Here is a 17588-nt window from a genome sequence, read left to right on the forward strand (position 1 = left end):
CCCGGGCTCTTCAAGGTGTAAATGACTGCTCTTTGACGGGAATTAAACGCGAAACAAGGAAGTGTGCAGATTGTTAGACTGGCAACGCGGGTAAATAACGTCATAATCTTACTTCGTCGGCATTTCGCGACTCAAACAGCTTCCTCCGCTTCTAACCCGTCGCGTCGCGATTTTTCGGAATTTATCGCGTTGCTACTTTAACGGCGGAGGAAATTATTTGCTGTACAGGGTGTTTCATAATTCATGGTACAAATTGGGTCGAGCACAGTAACTCCCGTTAATATTTAGCCATCCCTTAAAACGCGATAACTATTTTAAAACTGGACTAAACGATTTGAACTCTTTTTTTTAGATGATAGAGGGATTGGTATACCGATCAATGACCAATGTGCTTTGTTAAAAGACTCTTGTTTTCCAACTTTCTTTACCCGAGCCTGTAACGAATATTTGAAAAATGCTTTTCACAAATCTCGGCAAGTTATATGCGTACTGAACATTTTATCGAAATCAACGTTGTTAAACAAAGGCAGACGATAAATTGTCGCGCGGAAAAATTCCATCAATAAAATGGAAAATTTTGTAAAATCAGCATCGACCCTCGTTAAAACAATCGTATATGTATGTTAACGTAAAAACGGCAGAAAATATTGGAGACTGCGAACATAAATAGGATAAAATACTTTCTTCTAGGATCTCGCTTGGCCAAACGCATACTTCTTTCCAAGCATTGTTTCCTTTGCTCACTGTATTTTTCAAGAAAACAAACTAATGTCCAATTAAATGTTACCAACACTTTTATACATATGTCGCAAATATTTGATGCGAACAATCTCGTTTTTATTAATTAATTCGTTACTAATTTAATTAAACAATTAATTCGTTACTAATTTAATTAATTAATTAATTCGTTATTAATTAATTTGCTTCTAGCCAAATACTCGTTGGTAAATTTTTATTAGGGTTGTACTACGATAAATTTGAACTTTCTTGTTTCAGTTGTATTAGTCAATTTTTTTTCATTAGTTAATTTTGTGGATTTTCAGCACTTAATGTGTTAACGATCTTCTAATACAAATTCTGAACATTTACATCAACTTTCGGACCAAGCTCCGCAACAACATTATTATAAAATCAGCAATCATTGCAGATCTCTTCTGTCAAGGTGTCCTGTTTTGAAGTCAAAACTTTTCCTAGCTGCATCTTAATACGCAAAACCAAAGAGCTGAACACCGTTATAGGATCTACGGAATAAAATCCAGATAAATACATCAGAGAAACTAATTAAAGCATTAAATAACATTCCTTGATTTATTGCTATACATGATTTTTAGTTAAATGTGCTATCATTGTATTTCCATAAAAACTCTTTTTTTTCAAATAAAATTGTTTTGACTCGCGAAATGCAATTCTATTTCATTTTTGTATGTTTATAGTGGTATTTTGCAAATTTGTACAGGAACAGAACCTTGATTGTAATGTTAAATAAATAAAAACTGCGTTAATTTTACAATGTGCCATCTTTTTGTCCCGGACTGTATATATTTCGCTACATTTCTATGCAATAAACTGTAATACTTCAACAATATTGTTCCTTTCTCTATATTAATTTTCTGTTCTCTGTTATGCCTCAATTATTTCCCAGCGTTCCCTCTGTTATGATATCAAAATTGCTCACATTTTTATTAAAAATAGGGTTGTTCTTACAGAAATTTCGTATACTAAAATTGAAACGATACCTGTCAAATTCAATGAACTAATTCGATAAGTCGAGTTCGCCGTTTCATCATTCGCGATTTCGAACGCGCTCTCGCGACATTTCCGACGCGATCGTAGAATGATTTCGCGAGTGTCGCGCTGCGTGCACGCACTGCTCGCGCATTCGAACGGGACAACTTTCTTATTGCAGTCGATTCGTAAGGTCTCCACTCAGAAAGATTGAATCGAGGCTGCATGCGAGCGAACAAAATGGTCACGTGTGTCATTCGAGGGAGCATTTCGCAGCGTCGCGTCGTAGTCGCGAGAGCTCTGCGCGAGATTGGTGACTTCGACAACGATTTATCGGTAATGTCGCGCAATAAGTGCGACGAAACGTTTGCCGCTATTTCCTGCCGGGACGTTCTTTTTACTGCCGCAACGATTTAGAACGCTGTTCAGCTCGGGGATAATGCGAGGCAGAAATGGCGGAGTCGCTCGGTGAATTTGTCGCGGCCTCTTAAACAGATTTATGTGCGTACCAAGATATTTTTTTTCACCGTTGTGGGATCCGTATGTGCATCGTGGCTGCGTTCGCCGAATTTTAACACCGGGGCGTTTTCAAGGCTGATGTGCTTAAATAATGCGAACGAGCTGTGCTCTTGTCTCTTTGATTAAGGAGATCCTCTTGTTCGAAAGTGCGCCAGCAGGATCGAGGATTAAGTACTGTTTATTAATTATTCGGAACAGGGGCTTCAACACCGACTTCAGTAACCCTGAAATATGCTGCCAAGGTCATCGTCCTGAACAACTTTTCCTATATATGTTATCGCCGGACACTATTAATTTCCAAGATATTCACAAAAATACATTATATAGAGTGTTAAAAAAGACCATTCAATATTTCTATGATATGAGCCGTTTATTTTGAAAGTGGCATAAGTCACTTTTTCAAAAAAATCGGGTTAATGGTAATACTAATTACAATTGAACGGTATCTTTTCATTTTTTAAAAATTTGCAATCAATAAGTTGAGAACTATTGAGATTTGTTCGAGAGAAGTATTGCTAATTAACGGTATAACAAACATGTTTATTTTGAAAGTGGCGTAAGTCGCTGTACTCGGGAAATTCATTGCGGGGCTTAGCGTATAATGCGAAGATCAATATGTAACGTGAAATGTATCTGCACTTTATGTGTAATCTGTAAATCTTGTAATACGTATATCTTATCCTGTAAAAACCGTCTCAAATTAATTCATCCCACGAAACAGAATTATACTTAATTTTTTGAGAAAAATTGAAGAGAACATTGAAAACTGCTGAAACAATAGAAATCATTGCCTACTTTTTATATTGTTGTACTTTAAACGACCAATATATATTCATTTTAATATCTAAATTTCCAGTAAATCGTAATTACTAACATGTACATTTGCAATATGCAATGTTTACAGGCACGATGAATCTATCATTGTTACAACATAAACCACGAAGCTAATTCGTTAAACGTTACGAAATTATTGGTTCGACAATTTCTAGGTTAGCAGGGATAGGAACATTATTTCGTACAGACGATTGTTTGCCAGTATCTACTTATCTATACGTAAACTTCAATTATGCAAACGTATAATCATGTACAACAGTGAGCGGAGTTAGATGGACTAGTATAATACGTGTGCATAATCCAGTTATATGAACTGTTTGTCTCTCACAGAATTCGCATAAACGTAGTCCTACTCTAGTCATAAATTACACGCAGAAAATGGAGACGCAATAATGGTACGAATCAAACCGATCAAAAATGTAAAATACGACCTACATTTCTTTTTTCATGTAGTTTTCACGCAATCTTTAATGTCTGACGATTACTGTATCATATTGTGAACAGTTGTTAACTATTAGTTTTACATGCATAGTTTCGAATAAAATAAGTGAAAAATCGAAAGCATAAAATACGATCCACATTTATTTTTTCAAATATTACATTGCGAACAGTTGTAAACAGTATTACGTAGATAGATACATACTTTTCCTGCATATTTTGCATATTTTTCGCGCATAAACATCCGCAGTGTGGTAATTAGTTATCGAGGCGATTCAACGCGGCAAAGGAGGCCGAAGCTCGAAATTATTAAAATGGCTGTTTCCACTTCGTGTTCCGGCAATTAAGTATTAAAAATCGCCACGGTGCGCGACAGATCGTCAGATCCCAGTGCAATATGTTTATTGACAACTCTTGGAACTGAAAAGCAGATCCCGCACGATATTTAACCCTCGGACATCCGACCTTCCGTCAGGCGGCCTCCAGCCCTGGCTGTATTTTTGAACTCATGCTAATAATATTGTTAATGCAATGTAATGTATGCTTACTAGTTGAATAATTTTGTATCCTTCTACGTCATTGAAAATACACATTTGTAATCATTTAAAAAATTGTGTCCCAACACATTTTAACATTTCGTCCGATATTGAGCTGCATGCGATCGTAATTCTTGTTCTTAAATCATTTATGTTTTCTACTGGAATCTGAAAGACTACTTGGAGGCGACTCGTATTTTCAATGATTGTGAACACGTAGACGGATGCAAAATTATTCAAGTAGCAAATGAAAATTACAATCGATAATTTATGGCATTAACAATAATCCGCAATTCCTGTTTATAATATCATAATTGCAGTAAATTGGTACGATCGCAACCGACGCTGCTCAGCAGCGGCTGCTGAATGTTGGTCGTCGATCAATGCAGAACATAAGCTAACGATTTACCTTTATCGAACTCGGAATAATATCGTATAGCACCTCTTTGGATTTCTCTCAGTGCCTGCTGTTACTTTATGGAGAAAAAAATATAGCTTTCCATTTTAAAAAATTAAGTTGGCCTTCAGATTTCCTGTACTACTCCGCCCACAAGAAAACAATTAATACTGCATGATATGGCCTGTCCTACCAAACAACTTTTGTAGGAGCATTTTTTTAATAACTGCAACTCCTTCCGAAATATCCTGCTGTACTCATTTTTAAACAAGGCACCCTGTATAGCTGTCCATGTAACTACGTTCATCAGGAATTCATATAACCAAGCAGGCACTTAACGTTTTGTTGCATCGTGCCATTATTACAGTGGACGACTACTTAAAGCTGAATCAGATTAACGATATGAATGCAGATGAAATTGATTAAACCATCCCTTTGAAAAAATTGAATTCATAAGGGAATTAGTGACTCGTTGGTCTCTTCTTCATCGACTGACTTTTTGGACTTTTTGGGTCATGCGACACGAAATTGATTACACTGGTTTTATCTAAAATAAATGATGATAAAATTATATTTTTTCGAAAATAATTAAGAATTTGTTTGTACTCTTCAATATTACAAAATTGATTCGGAATAGGATTAATTCAACAGATGCAATTTATAAGAACAAAAGAGGATTTTTCAAGAGACAATTAGGAAAGTTAAAATTAGACAAATCAATACGTGATTAAATTGATCGCTTAATATCTTCTACTAATTTCGAATGCACTATATATTTTGCTTAAAATAATACTTCAATAAGATTGAGAATTCAGCGGTTAAAGTGTGTCATGTGGTAACCTTCTTAGTTTTGGAACAATTAAAAATGGTACAATTTTGTTCCATATACATTATTTTATATATATATTTACATTTTTACATTTTTTATATATTATATTTATATTATATTTATATTTTTTTTATATTATATTTATATTTATATTTACATTTTTACATTTTTTATATATTATATTTATATTTATATTTATACATTTTTTATATATTATATTTATATATATTTTTATATTATATTTATATTTATATTTATATTTATATTTATACATTTTTTATATATTATATTTATATATATATTTACATTTTTACATTTTTACATTTTTACATTTTCACATTTATTATATATATTTACATTTTTATTCGGTCATTATCAGCTCACAATTCTCATATTGATAGCATCAATATCTAATAGTATTTAATTCAAAAACACATTTAATGATCCTTCTGAAACATTCACGGTTGACTATGCGAACCAAATTCTTTGTCAACGAAGCGCTGCATGCACTTTATTTTATCTGAACTTATTCTATGACTCATTTTACTTTGTACGATAATTTTATTCAACCGTGCAACCAAATATGAATTCCTAAAATCTAACGAATTAATTCGAAAGAAGTAAATCTTTACTTTATTAATAATATATTAGATTATTAGTAATAATCTATTAGTTTACTATTAATTATATATTAATACATTGGACAATAGTCCAATTATTTAGTAACTGGACAATAGTCCAGTTATTTGTGAACTCATTCAATTACACAGATTACAAAGACAAGAAGAAGAACCATGCAACTGATTGTAATCATTTTTATTACAAAGTAACTAAAAACGTTTACATTTAAAATCTAATCGAATTGAATTAAATGTAAATTGTTAAATGTTGAATTTGAATAGAAAAATAGTGAAGTAGTGAATTTAAATAGTAAAATATTGAACTTAAATGGTAAAATATTGAATTTAAATGGTAAAATATTGAATTTAAATGGTAAAATACTGAATTTAAATTGTAAAATATTAAATCTAAATTGTAAAATGTTAAAATACCTTTGTACGTACAGACAGCCAGTATATATTATATGTGCCAGAACATTTGTTACGACTATTGTATAATTATTTCATGTGCTATTGTAGAGGAGACAATCCGGCGAAACGAACTTACTTTCGCAGATAATTGGAGCGTTAACAAAGGACAGCGACGAATTTTTAGTCACGTTCGTCGTACATCGGTCTCGTTTGCTACGGACAAGGCTCGTGTCACATCGACTGCGGTTTTTCAGCCGAAACGACCATGAAATTAAGAGGAAAATATTTGGCAGCTGTCCGCGAAATATTCTTTGCCGGTGTTAGTAACGGGTTAGAGTGGCTCGCAGGGCGGTGGGTGTAAAGAGCTTGACGGAATTTTTCGGGGCAAGTAACGATAACGACGCGAAGCTTTTAGAGTACGAGGAAGAACGAGGAATTCAACGAACGAAACACGGTTTCAGGCTGACAATACCGGTGCCGAAGTCCGCTGGATTAATTCGAAATTGTTCTCTTTCCGTTCAGCGACTCCCAACTGAATTTTCATACTCGCGCTCATCTTAATTCCGTTCCAACAGCCGCGACACTTCTTTCGGAATTCAAAGAACAATGTCGAAAATTCTATCGTGATATTTCGGGCCAATTATAATTGTACAGCGGTTCTTTATGCAAAATGAAAATTGTTTCTGTCAATTGCAAGGAGTGGAAATCAAACAGCAATTTAATTCCTTTCTTAATCGTTTTAACAGATTTAAGATAATACGTCGATGTTTTGAAATGCCTTTAATTTGTACACTATTTTAAATTATAAGTACTCAATTTTCATGCAAATACATAAAATCCACAGTCTAGTTATAATTTTTTTTAGCGGATATTTATGCAAAATGAAAATTGTCTACATCAATTGCTAGAAATAGAAACTAAATAATAGAAATAGAAACAAATAACAAATTTATTCTTTCTGTAATCATTTTAATAGCTTAAAAGTAATAGATTCATACAAATTAAATTTTTTTTTAATCTTTCAATTCATCTACTATCTTCCAACTTCGTCATAAATGCATGAAAGTTAATACATCGACATGTAAAATGCTTTTTCGGTTGTAGCTTCGAAACTAATTATTTATTCAACACTAGGTCAACAGAACGCGTCATTGTGACGCGTTCAAAATTGTTTAATTTACGATTATCGAAGTGTTATTATTAAACTAATGTATTTCCCGGTAAATTGTTTCGGTCTCCCTATTTCATTATAATTCGCACAGTATTTTCAAGAGCATATTTAGAATAAGTACTATTTTATTACCGATATTATGCTATCGAATAGTATCACAACTGCTATGATATTTATGAAAACATATGTATACTGTGTTTGCGAGTGAAAAGTGATGTCAATAGGTTTACTGATTAGGTTAACGATTTCTAGGCTTCGACAGGGCAAACTAAACATTGCGCGTATGCATTTCTGAAACTATAGTTATGCTATATTTTATTATATTAAAACATATTGATATTTTTATATTAGGGTACAAAATATTGTATCAGTATCTTTATTTAGTGTGTAGTATTACGTCAGTATTTTTATATTAGGATGTAATACTATATCAGTATTTTTATATTAGGGTACAATATTGTGGTATTGTTATATTTAAAATCCGAAAAACAATGGAGAACTTATGAAGGGCGCGATTAAATGCAGTTGTGAAAGCAAGAATGCAGCCAGACCGCGGATCTTTATGCATTTATGGAGTTTGCATGTCTCTGCAGAAAATGTTTTTCGCTAATGAATATTTATGACTGCTTTATTTTTGCAACGTGAAATCTTTTGGCTTGCGGAGCAAGTTTTGCATTGGAGTGGTTATGTCGAAAAGTAATGCAACAAAGTGATTTCTGACGATGATCTGTTGGCGAAATGATCGTTTTAAATGTTCTGCATTTGACCTACTGAAAAAAGACCAATGTTAATGTTAATGATTGACGTAACGTTTGGTAATAACCTATTGACAACAAGAATTGGCACACGCTTAATTAAGAGCTCTGTTTGACGGACACGATTTTTAAAAACCATTGTCGTTGAACTTAGCGACAATATCAAGTAATTTACACACTTGTTCGCCATGGAGCGCCACGCATCCCAGCCATAATCAGTCTCGATTCATGGTAGGGTCGCCTGAATTCTTCGTTCACCTCTGCCGCAGGTACAGTACGTGACAAAAAGCCAGCTTCGCCTTTTGAATATGACCCTTTTCCAGCTCTATCAAATAGTTTATCAAACTTTTTTCTTAACGTCCCCAAGTTTAACCAAGCGTGATAAATTATCTGAACATCATCTTTTGTATTTCATGCAGCCTCCTGTGCAATGTACACTGTCGATAAAAGATTTCGAACATTCTAATTTCGTATGATACATTTTCATAACTTATCTGTTCGAAATTACTACTAATTATTTCACAATATATATACAGGCGTGGATCATAAGTATGAACATAAGTTTATATGTATAATTATATAAGTATAAACATAACTTTATACATTTATATAAATATAAACATAATTAAGGCTTTTATTAAATCGCACGATTAGGTACGGCTGAATTCTGCGCGAGGCTATTTCTCTGGACGGCAGAGTCTGATACTGTATATTCTGTCTGGCGGGTTCCTCGGGCCATTTGAAGCAACTTTTCCCTTTACAAAAATTTTCTCCGAGGCACTGTTAACGAGTTATTAACGAAAAACAGTGACCAATGAGAAGCGAGCTCGGTTGGCGCGAGGCGATCGAGCCAATGAGCGGAACTGGACTGCGCGCGCTGGTTGGCTGGGCCGCCTCGCGTCAGCCGTACTCGATTCTTATTGGTCACCGTTTTTCGTTAATAACTCGTTAACGGTGCCTCGGAGAACATTTTTGTAAAGGAAGAAGTTGCTTCAAATGATCCGAGGAACCCTCCATTTCCGGATTGCGAGACATTTTTGGGACACCCTGTAGACTGTTGTAAATCGATGTGAAGACAAAAGAAGTGTGAAACAATGCATATGAAGACGATTATTTGATTCAAACGATGAGCGAGTGAGCTACTAGAGCAAGCCACTATAGTGGCGCGTCGGGCCTAAAAGATTAAATAACAAAACATTATAACCAGATTGCGGATCTTTAAGCAAATTAAAAATTGTTTAAATTAATTGTAAGAAACATAAATTAGTTATAATAATTATGACAAATATATATTAAATATACATAGTTATTATATGTATATTTGCCATAATTATTATATTCATTAAACATATATTATATAATACATATTATATATAATATATTATATAAAAATTCTTCTAATAACCTTACAATTTGATATTTGACCGATTCATTTCTCTCATAAACGCATAAAATCCGCAATCTAATTATAATTGTTTATCAGAACGAAACCAGAGAATCCTATCTCTAAAGCCACTAAGTCTTTTTTATTATTTTGTTATATTTCGAGCAATTTTAATGTCTGCAGAAATTAGTTCGGTGCTTGTTTAAACCTTCGAACGTTTCAAAACGATTCACGGCATTCGGTCGAATGTATCAAAATTTATTCCGCGTTTGAAATGTGTCCGAATATTTTCGGCCGTAGATACCGTCTCTGTAATGTTTCAAACAAATGACAAAAAGTAAAACAGCTTCGTGCCTGCATTGTAACGAACGACATCCATATGCATGAGACAGATAATTTGCTGACACTTTGCAAAGCGTGGCTGACGTGCAGCGTTAAAGAACGGCGTACCAAGAGCAGATATTCTTTTAAAGAAAGGAGGTTTCCTCGAAAAATGTGCAGGGTACCCGAGGCTCGCGTACAACGACGCTTTTTGAGATCCTTTAAGAAGCGTTCTTTAAGCGAGACGGATGCGTTCCAAGATTATTCAACCGGTGCTCCCGCGACGACCGAAACGCGGAACGTTGCTGCTGCACGACGATCGCCCGGTAAAAGTAGAGAAATGGGAACCTACCTTAAGGGTATCCTGCAGGTTTTGTACTCTACAGTGCATATACACATCGGCACCGAGCTGCACGGTAATGTTGTTCTCCGAATCTTCGAAAAAGGGCCTGGGCTCCGGTGTGCCACCGGTTTCCGTCGCGATGCTTTCCACCTCGTATACCTGTCGACATGATCAATTAGGTGACTACCGCAGATTATATTATTGGCTTATTAATGCACGTTATTATCTCTGCGGATTTCGTATGCGAAATAAAAACTGTCTGATCTAATTAGAAGAAACAAGATGTGCACGTCAGAAAGACTTTCTTCGATTCTCTTCCAACGTCTTCACAGTTTTGTACTCAACTTGCAATTAGTTATTATAACAATGCACAAAATCCGCGATCTAGTTATTTACACCTATTAATTATATTAACATAATAATATAACGTAATATAATAATAATAAAAAATGCGTAAAAATATGTAGGGCTTAATTATTTCGTTTCTTTATGTGCTGTTTAAGGTTATTTTCAATTGTGACGCTTCGGAATTGTATGTATGTGTAAAGAAGATGTTCAATTATAATCTTTTGTTTTAGTATTCTTTTACCGATGATAACAATTCGTATCCTTCTCCGAGCTTTTCTGACACACGATAATAGGAAAACGTATAAAAATGTACGAACATCTGCAGTCGAAACTGGAAGACGATGTTCCTGAATTTATGACAGAAGGTACAAATATTTCGCATCGCAGATGTTACATAAACGTTTACGGCACTTTGTCAGCCATCAAGCGAGAAGTAGAAACAGACGACGGAAAAGAGAGAGGGGGAGAGAGGGAGAGAGAAAGAAAAGGGAAAAATGAAAAGACAGGAAGGGAAATGAAGAGAGAGAGATAACAGTTTTGTACAGCGTGCAGAGTGGAAACGGTGCAAAAGGTATGGGCCGTAGCTTTTTCAAAAGACATTTTAACTCCTTGTTCCAATTATGCAGCCGACTTACCTCGGTAAAAGGCGAACTGAGCTCATGCCAGAACGACCTCGGCAGGTTTTCCAGTCCAGGAAACGGCTTAGCACCTGAAACAATTTAGAACCAGATTATACCATTCCTTGCCGAGGCTTTATCACTCGTATACAATAGCGTAATTAAACCTTGACCGCGAATTTACTGGCAACCTTGTTACAACCAACGAATATATTGGGTTGGCAACTAAGTGATCGCGGATTTTGTCGATTGATGGACTTTACACTTTCTTTTTTGTTTTGCTAGCGTAGTCGAAGCATCCAACCTATAATTTTTCCTTATTGTTTGGACTTCTGCCTTTAATTTAGTAAAAATATTATATCGATTAGTGCTTTAGTTTTCTTTTTATCCCAATTAAAAATGGAAGAACAGGACGTGCACTTCGGACATATTTTATTGTGTTACTTCCGAAATGGCAAGAACGCATCGCAGGTACAAAAGAAGTTATGTGCCGTATATGGAAATGAAGCCTTGAAAGAAAGGCAGCGTGAAAATTGCTTTGCCAGATTTCGTTCTGCTGATTTTTCACTGTGAAAATGCTCAACGATGTGGCCGTCCAGTTGAAGTCGATGAGATCCATATCAAAGCCATTATCGATTCAAATCGTCATAGCACAACACGTGATATTGCGCAGAAGCTCAATTTTATCGCACACATGCATTGGAAAAAAATTAAAAATGCTTGGTTATGTCAAGAAACTCGATTTATGAGTCCCTCGCCAGCTCAAGAAAATTCATTTGACTGCGATTCGCTTCTGAAACGCGACGGAACTGATCCATTTCTGAGAAGCCTAATTACTGGCGACGAAAAGTGGATAGTTTATAATAACGTTAATCGGAAGATGAACAAGCCCGAACGACGTCAAAAGCAGAGATTCACCAAAAAAAGAGATTATGCTGACAGTCTGATGGGATTATAAAGGAATTTTGTACTTATGCCACAAAAGCAAACGATCAATTCAAACGTGTACGTTCAACGACTCGCCAAACTGAGCGATGCAATTGAAGAAAAGCGGCCGGTATTGTCGAATCGTGAGGGTGTTGTTTTCCACCATGATAATGCAAAGCCTTTGGCCACTCGCCAAAAATTATTGGAACTGGATTGGGATGTTTTGTCACATCCAGCATATAGCCCTGATCTTGCGCCTTCGGACTACCATTTGCTTCGTTCCATGCAGAACTCCTTAAATGGTAAAATTTTTAATAACGCTGATCATGTCAGATCACATTTAATTCGGTTCTTTGATAGCAAAGATCAGAAATTTTACGAACGTGGAATTTTGACACTGCCAGAACGATGGCAAAAGGTCATCGACAAGAACGGTCAGTATCTAACTGAACGAAGTTATATTTTTAAAGAAAAATTTTGAATTTTCCTTCTTATTTGAAATCCGCGATCACTTAGTTGCCAACCCAATAGAACGATATCAGAAAAGTTCGAAAGTTTCGTTTATGGTTTCTGCTGCGAGCACGCCAAACTGCAGGGCAAAGAATTTACGATCCGTATCGATCCGATACACGCACACGCAATCGCGGGAAACATTTTCGAAAGTCTATTAATGTTTCATACGTTCGTTACATCGATTATTAGTCTTTTGAGAAATTCTTCGCATAGACCACCCCGTCGGCCAAAGACACCCAACTCTGGAATTTCAACTTTTTTACGTAGCATTATATTGGTTTCCGATATATTGTAAAATCGGTTTTCTATTCCGACATTAACTTTCGTTCCATGTTCCTTCGTAGTATCGTTTTAGGAGCTGCAGCAATTGTTGCTAAGAAAGTTATTCTATTCTGTATTATATGTTAATGTGTCAATATAATATTATTAATGTTTATATGATATATGTGCCCATAATTATGAAAGTGGTCTAAATCAAAATTTAAAAAAAAATGAATTTATCACTTATTTCACACACGACATGATTTTAAACTAAATTTATTCAATGTCATTTTTACGATATCGTCAAAAATGAACCTTTAGATAGTAGTTGTAATTACAACGTTATACGGAATTCATTTAGCGTTAATTATGAAAGTGGTCTAAGTCAACATTACTATGAATTGATCGAAAATTGTAGAAAAAGAAATACATTTTCGATCAAACGAATGTCACAGCCGGATTTTATTTCAACGAAATCACTTGAAAAATCAATAACAAGGAGAGTAAAAAATACCGCGGGCGAATCTGTCTCTTGGCTAAAAATTCAATGGATGAGATTCTTGAAAAATGAACCTTATAAAATGTTTTATAAGACTTCTTTAGATGATTCTGAATTCCAAGTTTTGGATCTTTTACCTAAAAGAGGAAGACCAAAAATATACGAAAATATTCAATTACTTCCATTATACAACACCACTAGACCAGTAACGGAAGAAAAATATAAAGATCTGATGTTTTTACTACCATACATCCCTCCACTTTTTTCAGGAACATTTTAAAAATCTTAAAAACTCGAAATTATGATAAAAATGGATTACTTTTTAAAAATGATTAATAAATGTTTATGAATTATTTCGTTAAAGTTGTTGTTTCAAATGGACCGTTTATTTTGAAAGTGGTATAAGTTCTTTTTATTAAAGAAATTCAAAATGCCGAATCCGAGCTTGTATTGTCTAAATACCCCACGCAACGCCACTTACAATTTCTTTCGATGACATTGGACTTACACCACTTTCAAAATAAACAGCTCAAATAAAAATCACAATTTTGTATTACTTTAAGTCAATTATAGGACATTCAGTTAATTTTGAACATGGTCTAAGTCAATTCAAGCTTTAAAAACAACATTTTCCTATGAAATTCACACAAAATTTCATATCTATAATAAATCTCCATTAATCAAGACTAATAAAATTATAAATTAAAATGTCGCATAATGTACAAATATTTTTTAATTTATTCAAATGCGATTCATTAAATATCTCGAAACAAGAAATATATGACTTAGACCACTTTCATAATTATGGGCACATATAATATAATATAACAATAAAAATAACATGTGATATATAATATTATACGTTCAAAAGCTGTATCACTAATTAGTAGAAACACTGACACACCGCGGATTTCGTGCGTTTATGTGGTAAAATTCGGTAATTACAGTATAAAATAATATAAAAATGTAAAACATTTTAAGACGCCAATGCATTGTTTTTAATCTATTAAAATGATTAAATATTATAGAGAGGAATTTTTCTACCAAGGAGGAATGAAATTGCTACTCGATTTATATACTTTTCAATCGATGCAGGCAATTTTTAATTTGCATATAATAAAAATCCGCGGTCTGTTAATTTGTATGCGAACTATGCAATTTATTCATAGTGTACTCGAGTTACGAAGACATCTGAATATTTAAAGTGCGCGCAAATAATTAATCATTCTCTAAGAAACGAACGAATCTAGTTCACAATAACTTCTTTCGATTTCCGAATTGCTTGTAGACAAATTTACGTGAACAATGAACAAATAAATTATCGTATCGACATATGATATCGAAATTAAATTATATCCCAAATTATATCCGAGATTCCAATTGCTAAATTAAGGAAGAGAAGAATATAGTTTATCTAAAAATCTATAAATATTCTTACGTGAAATATAATTTATTTCCCAATTAACTTAATAGAGCATAAATAAACACTAAAACATTTTCATCCACGATTGGCCTAGTACATTTAAAACACAGTTGATCTAAGAATCTAAACGGTTTCTTAAACTATATAAATGATCTCGTTAATTTAAATATATATTTAATAAGTAAAAGAAAAAATATATATATATATATATATATATATATATATGTGAAAATATCTCGAAAAATCTCGTTAAAATCACAGTTGAGTAATTAAAATATTTCTATTATTATCAAACCCATAGTCAGATGAATATTTATATATTAAATATATATTTATATAACATAATATATATTATATATATTATATAACATAATATATATTAAATATATATTTATATAACATAATATATATTATATAACATATTATATAACATAAATATATATTTATATTTATGCGGTACGATCGTTGGCCGAACTTCGCGATTATTTGACAGAATAATTGCGCGCTCCGTGTTTTTGTTGAGCTAATGGCGGTGTTGGAATATTTACAGCGTTGCCTTCTATCCAATCCGAAGACAGAATAACGCCGCCGCGCGTCTAGGACTCACAGCTGGATAAGACAAGGCTGCGTCTCGCATCGGACGCGGCTTTGCAGCGGTGATTTATAGCGACGTACTAGGGAACTTTTATTACCAGCGCGATCACTATGTTCCGTACTTGCGCCGCGCGACCTCATTCCGGTTGTTTACTTCGTTATAAAATGCTAACCGACAGGTAACGGATGGATTGTTCATGAAAATTAACCCGAGCAACGTCACCGTGAGAACGTGTACCGTGATCGCTAGGTTTTCGCCTTAATTTTGTATCAAGATTAATGACCAACTGCGAATAGTAATCTACCGGGTGTCTCGTTGTTTGCCAAGATGGACACCTAAATATATGGTTCGAACGGCGACGATACAACTAATTTGCTTTGGATAATATGGCATACGATTTTCGGCGAGGATAATAATATATTTTATAATAATATAAATATAATAATATATTTTATAATAATATAAATATAATAATATATTTTATAATAATATAAATATAATAATATAAATATAATAATATTTATGATGACAATACATTTTCCGATGGTAATAATATATTTCAAATAAAAGAGAATCGCGATATGCTTTCACAATCGTTTTGAAAGCGTGAACGGATCATGTTACACCGTCGATCATTTTGATAGCGTCCGCGACAGCGAATTGTGTAGTTTCAGACAAGATAGTAGTCACATATCAGGTAAGTAAATATTTCGCAGTCACTATATTTTTGTCTAATTCAATTATTTAATGTCAATATCGTCTATTGTACTGTTCTTGTAAATCAAATAACATTTAAGAACATGTTGTGATAGCATTTGTTAGAATATTTGAATGTATAAACAAAATATTTGTATATATTGCCACACATGTCAATGACTTGTGGTATATTGTTTTTATTATTTATTATTTATTATTTATTATTTATTACTCGAGGCATATTGTTACCGCCCGCTCCAAATGTACAAACAGTTCTTGCTATGTTTTAGCATGCGAATGTGTAACAATAATAATGTATAACAATAATGTATAACAATATAACGTATATTTGTCCGAACTGTGATTCTGACAAAGCCGTTCGACGATATCCAGTATTTATCGTTTTAGAGGTTATTTCTATCAGGTTTAAGTAAAGTTGTTCCTAAATTCTCATAATATTAAATTATTATTTTCATTTTACTACATTAAAATTTGTGCCAAGGATAGTATATTTTTTCTTCCAAAAATATATCCGTATTTCTGTTAATCCAAAGTTAACCCTTTGCACTCGAGTGGTGAGACACCACTAAAAAAAATTGTTACGCTACGTCCCAAGATAATTTTTATAATATCAAAGCTTAGGTATAAAGAATTGTTAAAAGTCTAACTGTTGTATGAGTCACAAGACTCAATTTCATATGCATAAAATGCGGTTTGTCATATAAAATGGAAGTACCATAAGTCAAAAAGGTTAATTTAAATTTTCCAGTTAATATGGCTTCGAGTGCAAAGGGTTAACAAACAAACTTTATCGATAAAATTGTGTTTCATTTCATCCGAGAATGAAATATCTCGTTAGAAAGTAACATTTATTTCTTAGTAACAACTTACTCCAGAGCGTTAACAACTTGCCCCACGATGGGGTAAGAAATTTCGCTTGAGTTGAGCAAAAAAAACGTGTTTTTCTATGAAAAACTCATTGTAATATATTAAATTTGAGTTGAGAATTTTAATGTGGCATAAATTTAACAATAAATTAGAAACGAAAATAGTTATTAATTTCTCAGTCAATTTTTATGGTCTCTCAAAATCTGAACTTCGAGCCTCGGTCTCCCTCTACTAAAAAAACGTTAATATTATTTGCATAAAATAGGCGTGTACAATTTTGTTTTGGTATTCGTTTAAATATCAGTAATGATGTAAAAGTTACTTTGAGTTCGTAATTATTGTATATTTACGAAAACTGATCAAAAAATCATCACATTTGTATATTCCTACATTAGAAATAATAGAAAACAGAAATATACTAATAAAATATAATATAATACAAAAATAATATATATATATATATATTATTATATATAATATTATAATTATATATATATAATATATAATATAATAATATATAATAATATATATACTAATA

At 33.2% G+C, this 17588-nt stretch overlaps 1 protein-coding gene and 1 long non-coding RNA gene across 2 annotated transcripts in view; one reads left to right on the forward strand and one right to left on the reverse strand.

The window, feature by feature from the left end:
• Positions 1-17588, reverse strand: part of LOC117228025 (opioid-binding protein/cell adhesion molecule) — a 722263-nt gene that overhangs the window by 477266 nt on the left and 227409 nt on the right. The window contains exons 5-6 of the mRNA XM_076528700.1: positions 11267-11340; positions 10293-10442 (exon numbers count right to left, since the gene is read on the reverse strand). Coding sequence (XP_076384815.1) covers positions 10293-10442; positions 11267-11340 — 224 coding nt within the window. The remainder of the gene's footprint in view (positions 1-10292; positions 10443-11266; positions 11341-17588) is intronic.
• Positions 10106-14782, forward strand: LOC117228026 (uncharacterized). The gene is made up of 2 exons (XR_004492219.2): positions 10106-10462; positions 10862-14782. It is a non-coding gene; the product is annotated as an uncharacterized LOC117228026 (long non-coding RNA).

The sequence above is a fragment of the Megalopta genalis genome, chromosome 2 (assembly GCF_051020955.1).
Source record: "Megalopta genalis isolate 19385.01 chromosome 2, iyMegGena1_principal, whole genome shotgun sequence".
NCBI classification, from domain to species: Eukaryota; Metazoa; Arthropoda; class Insecta; order Hymenoptera; family Halictidae; genus Megalopta; species Megalopta genalis.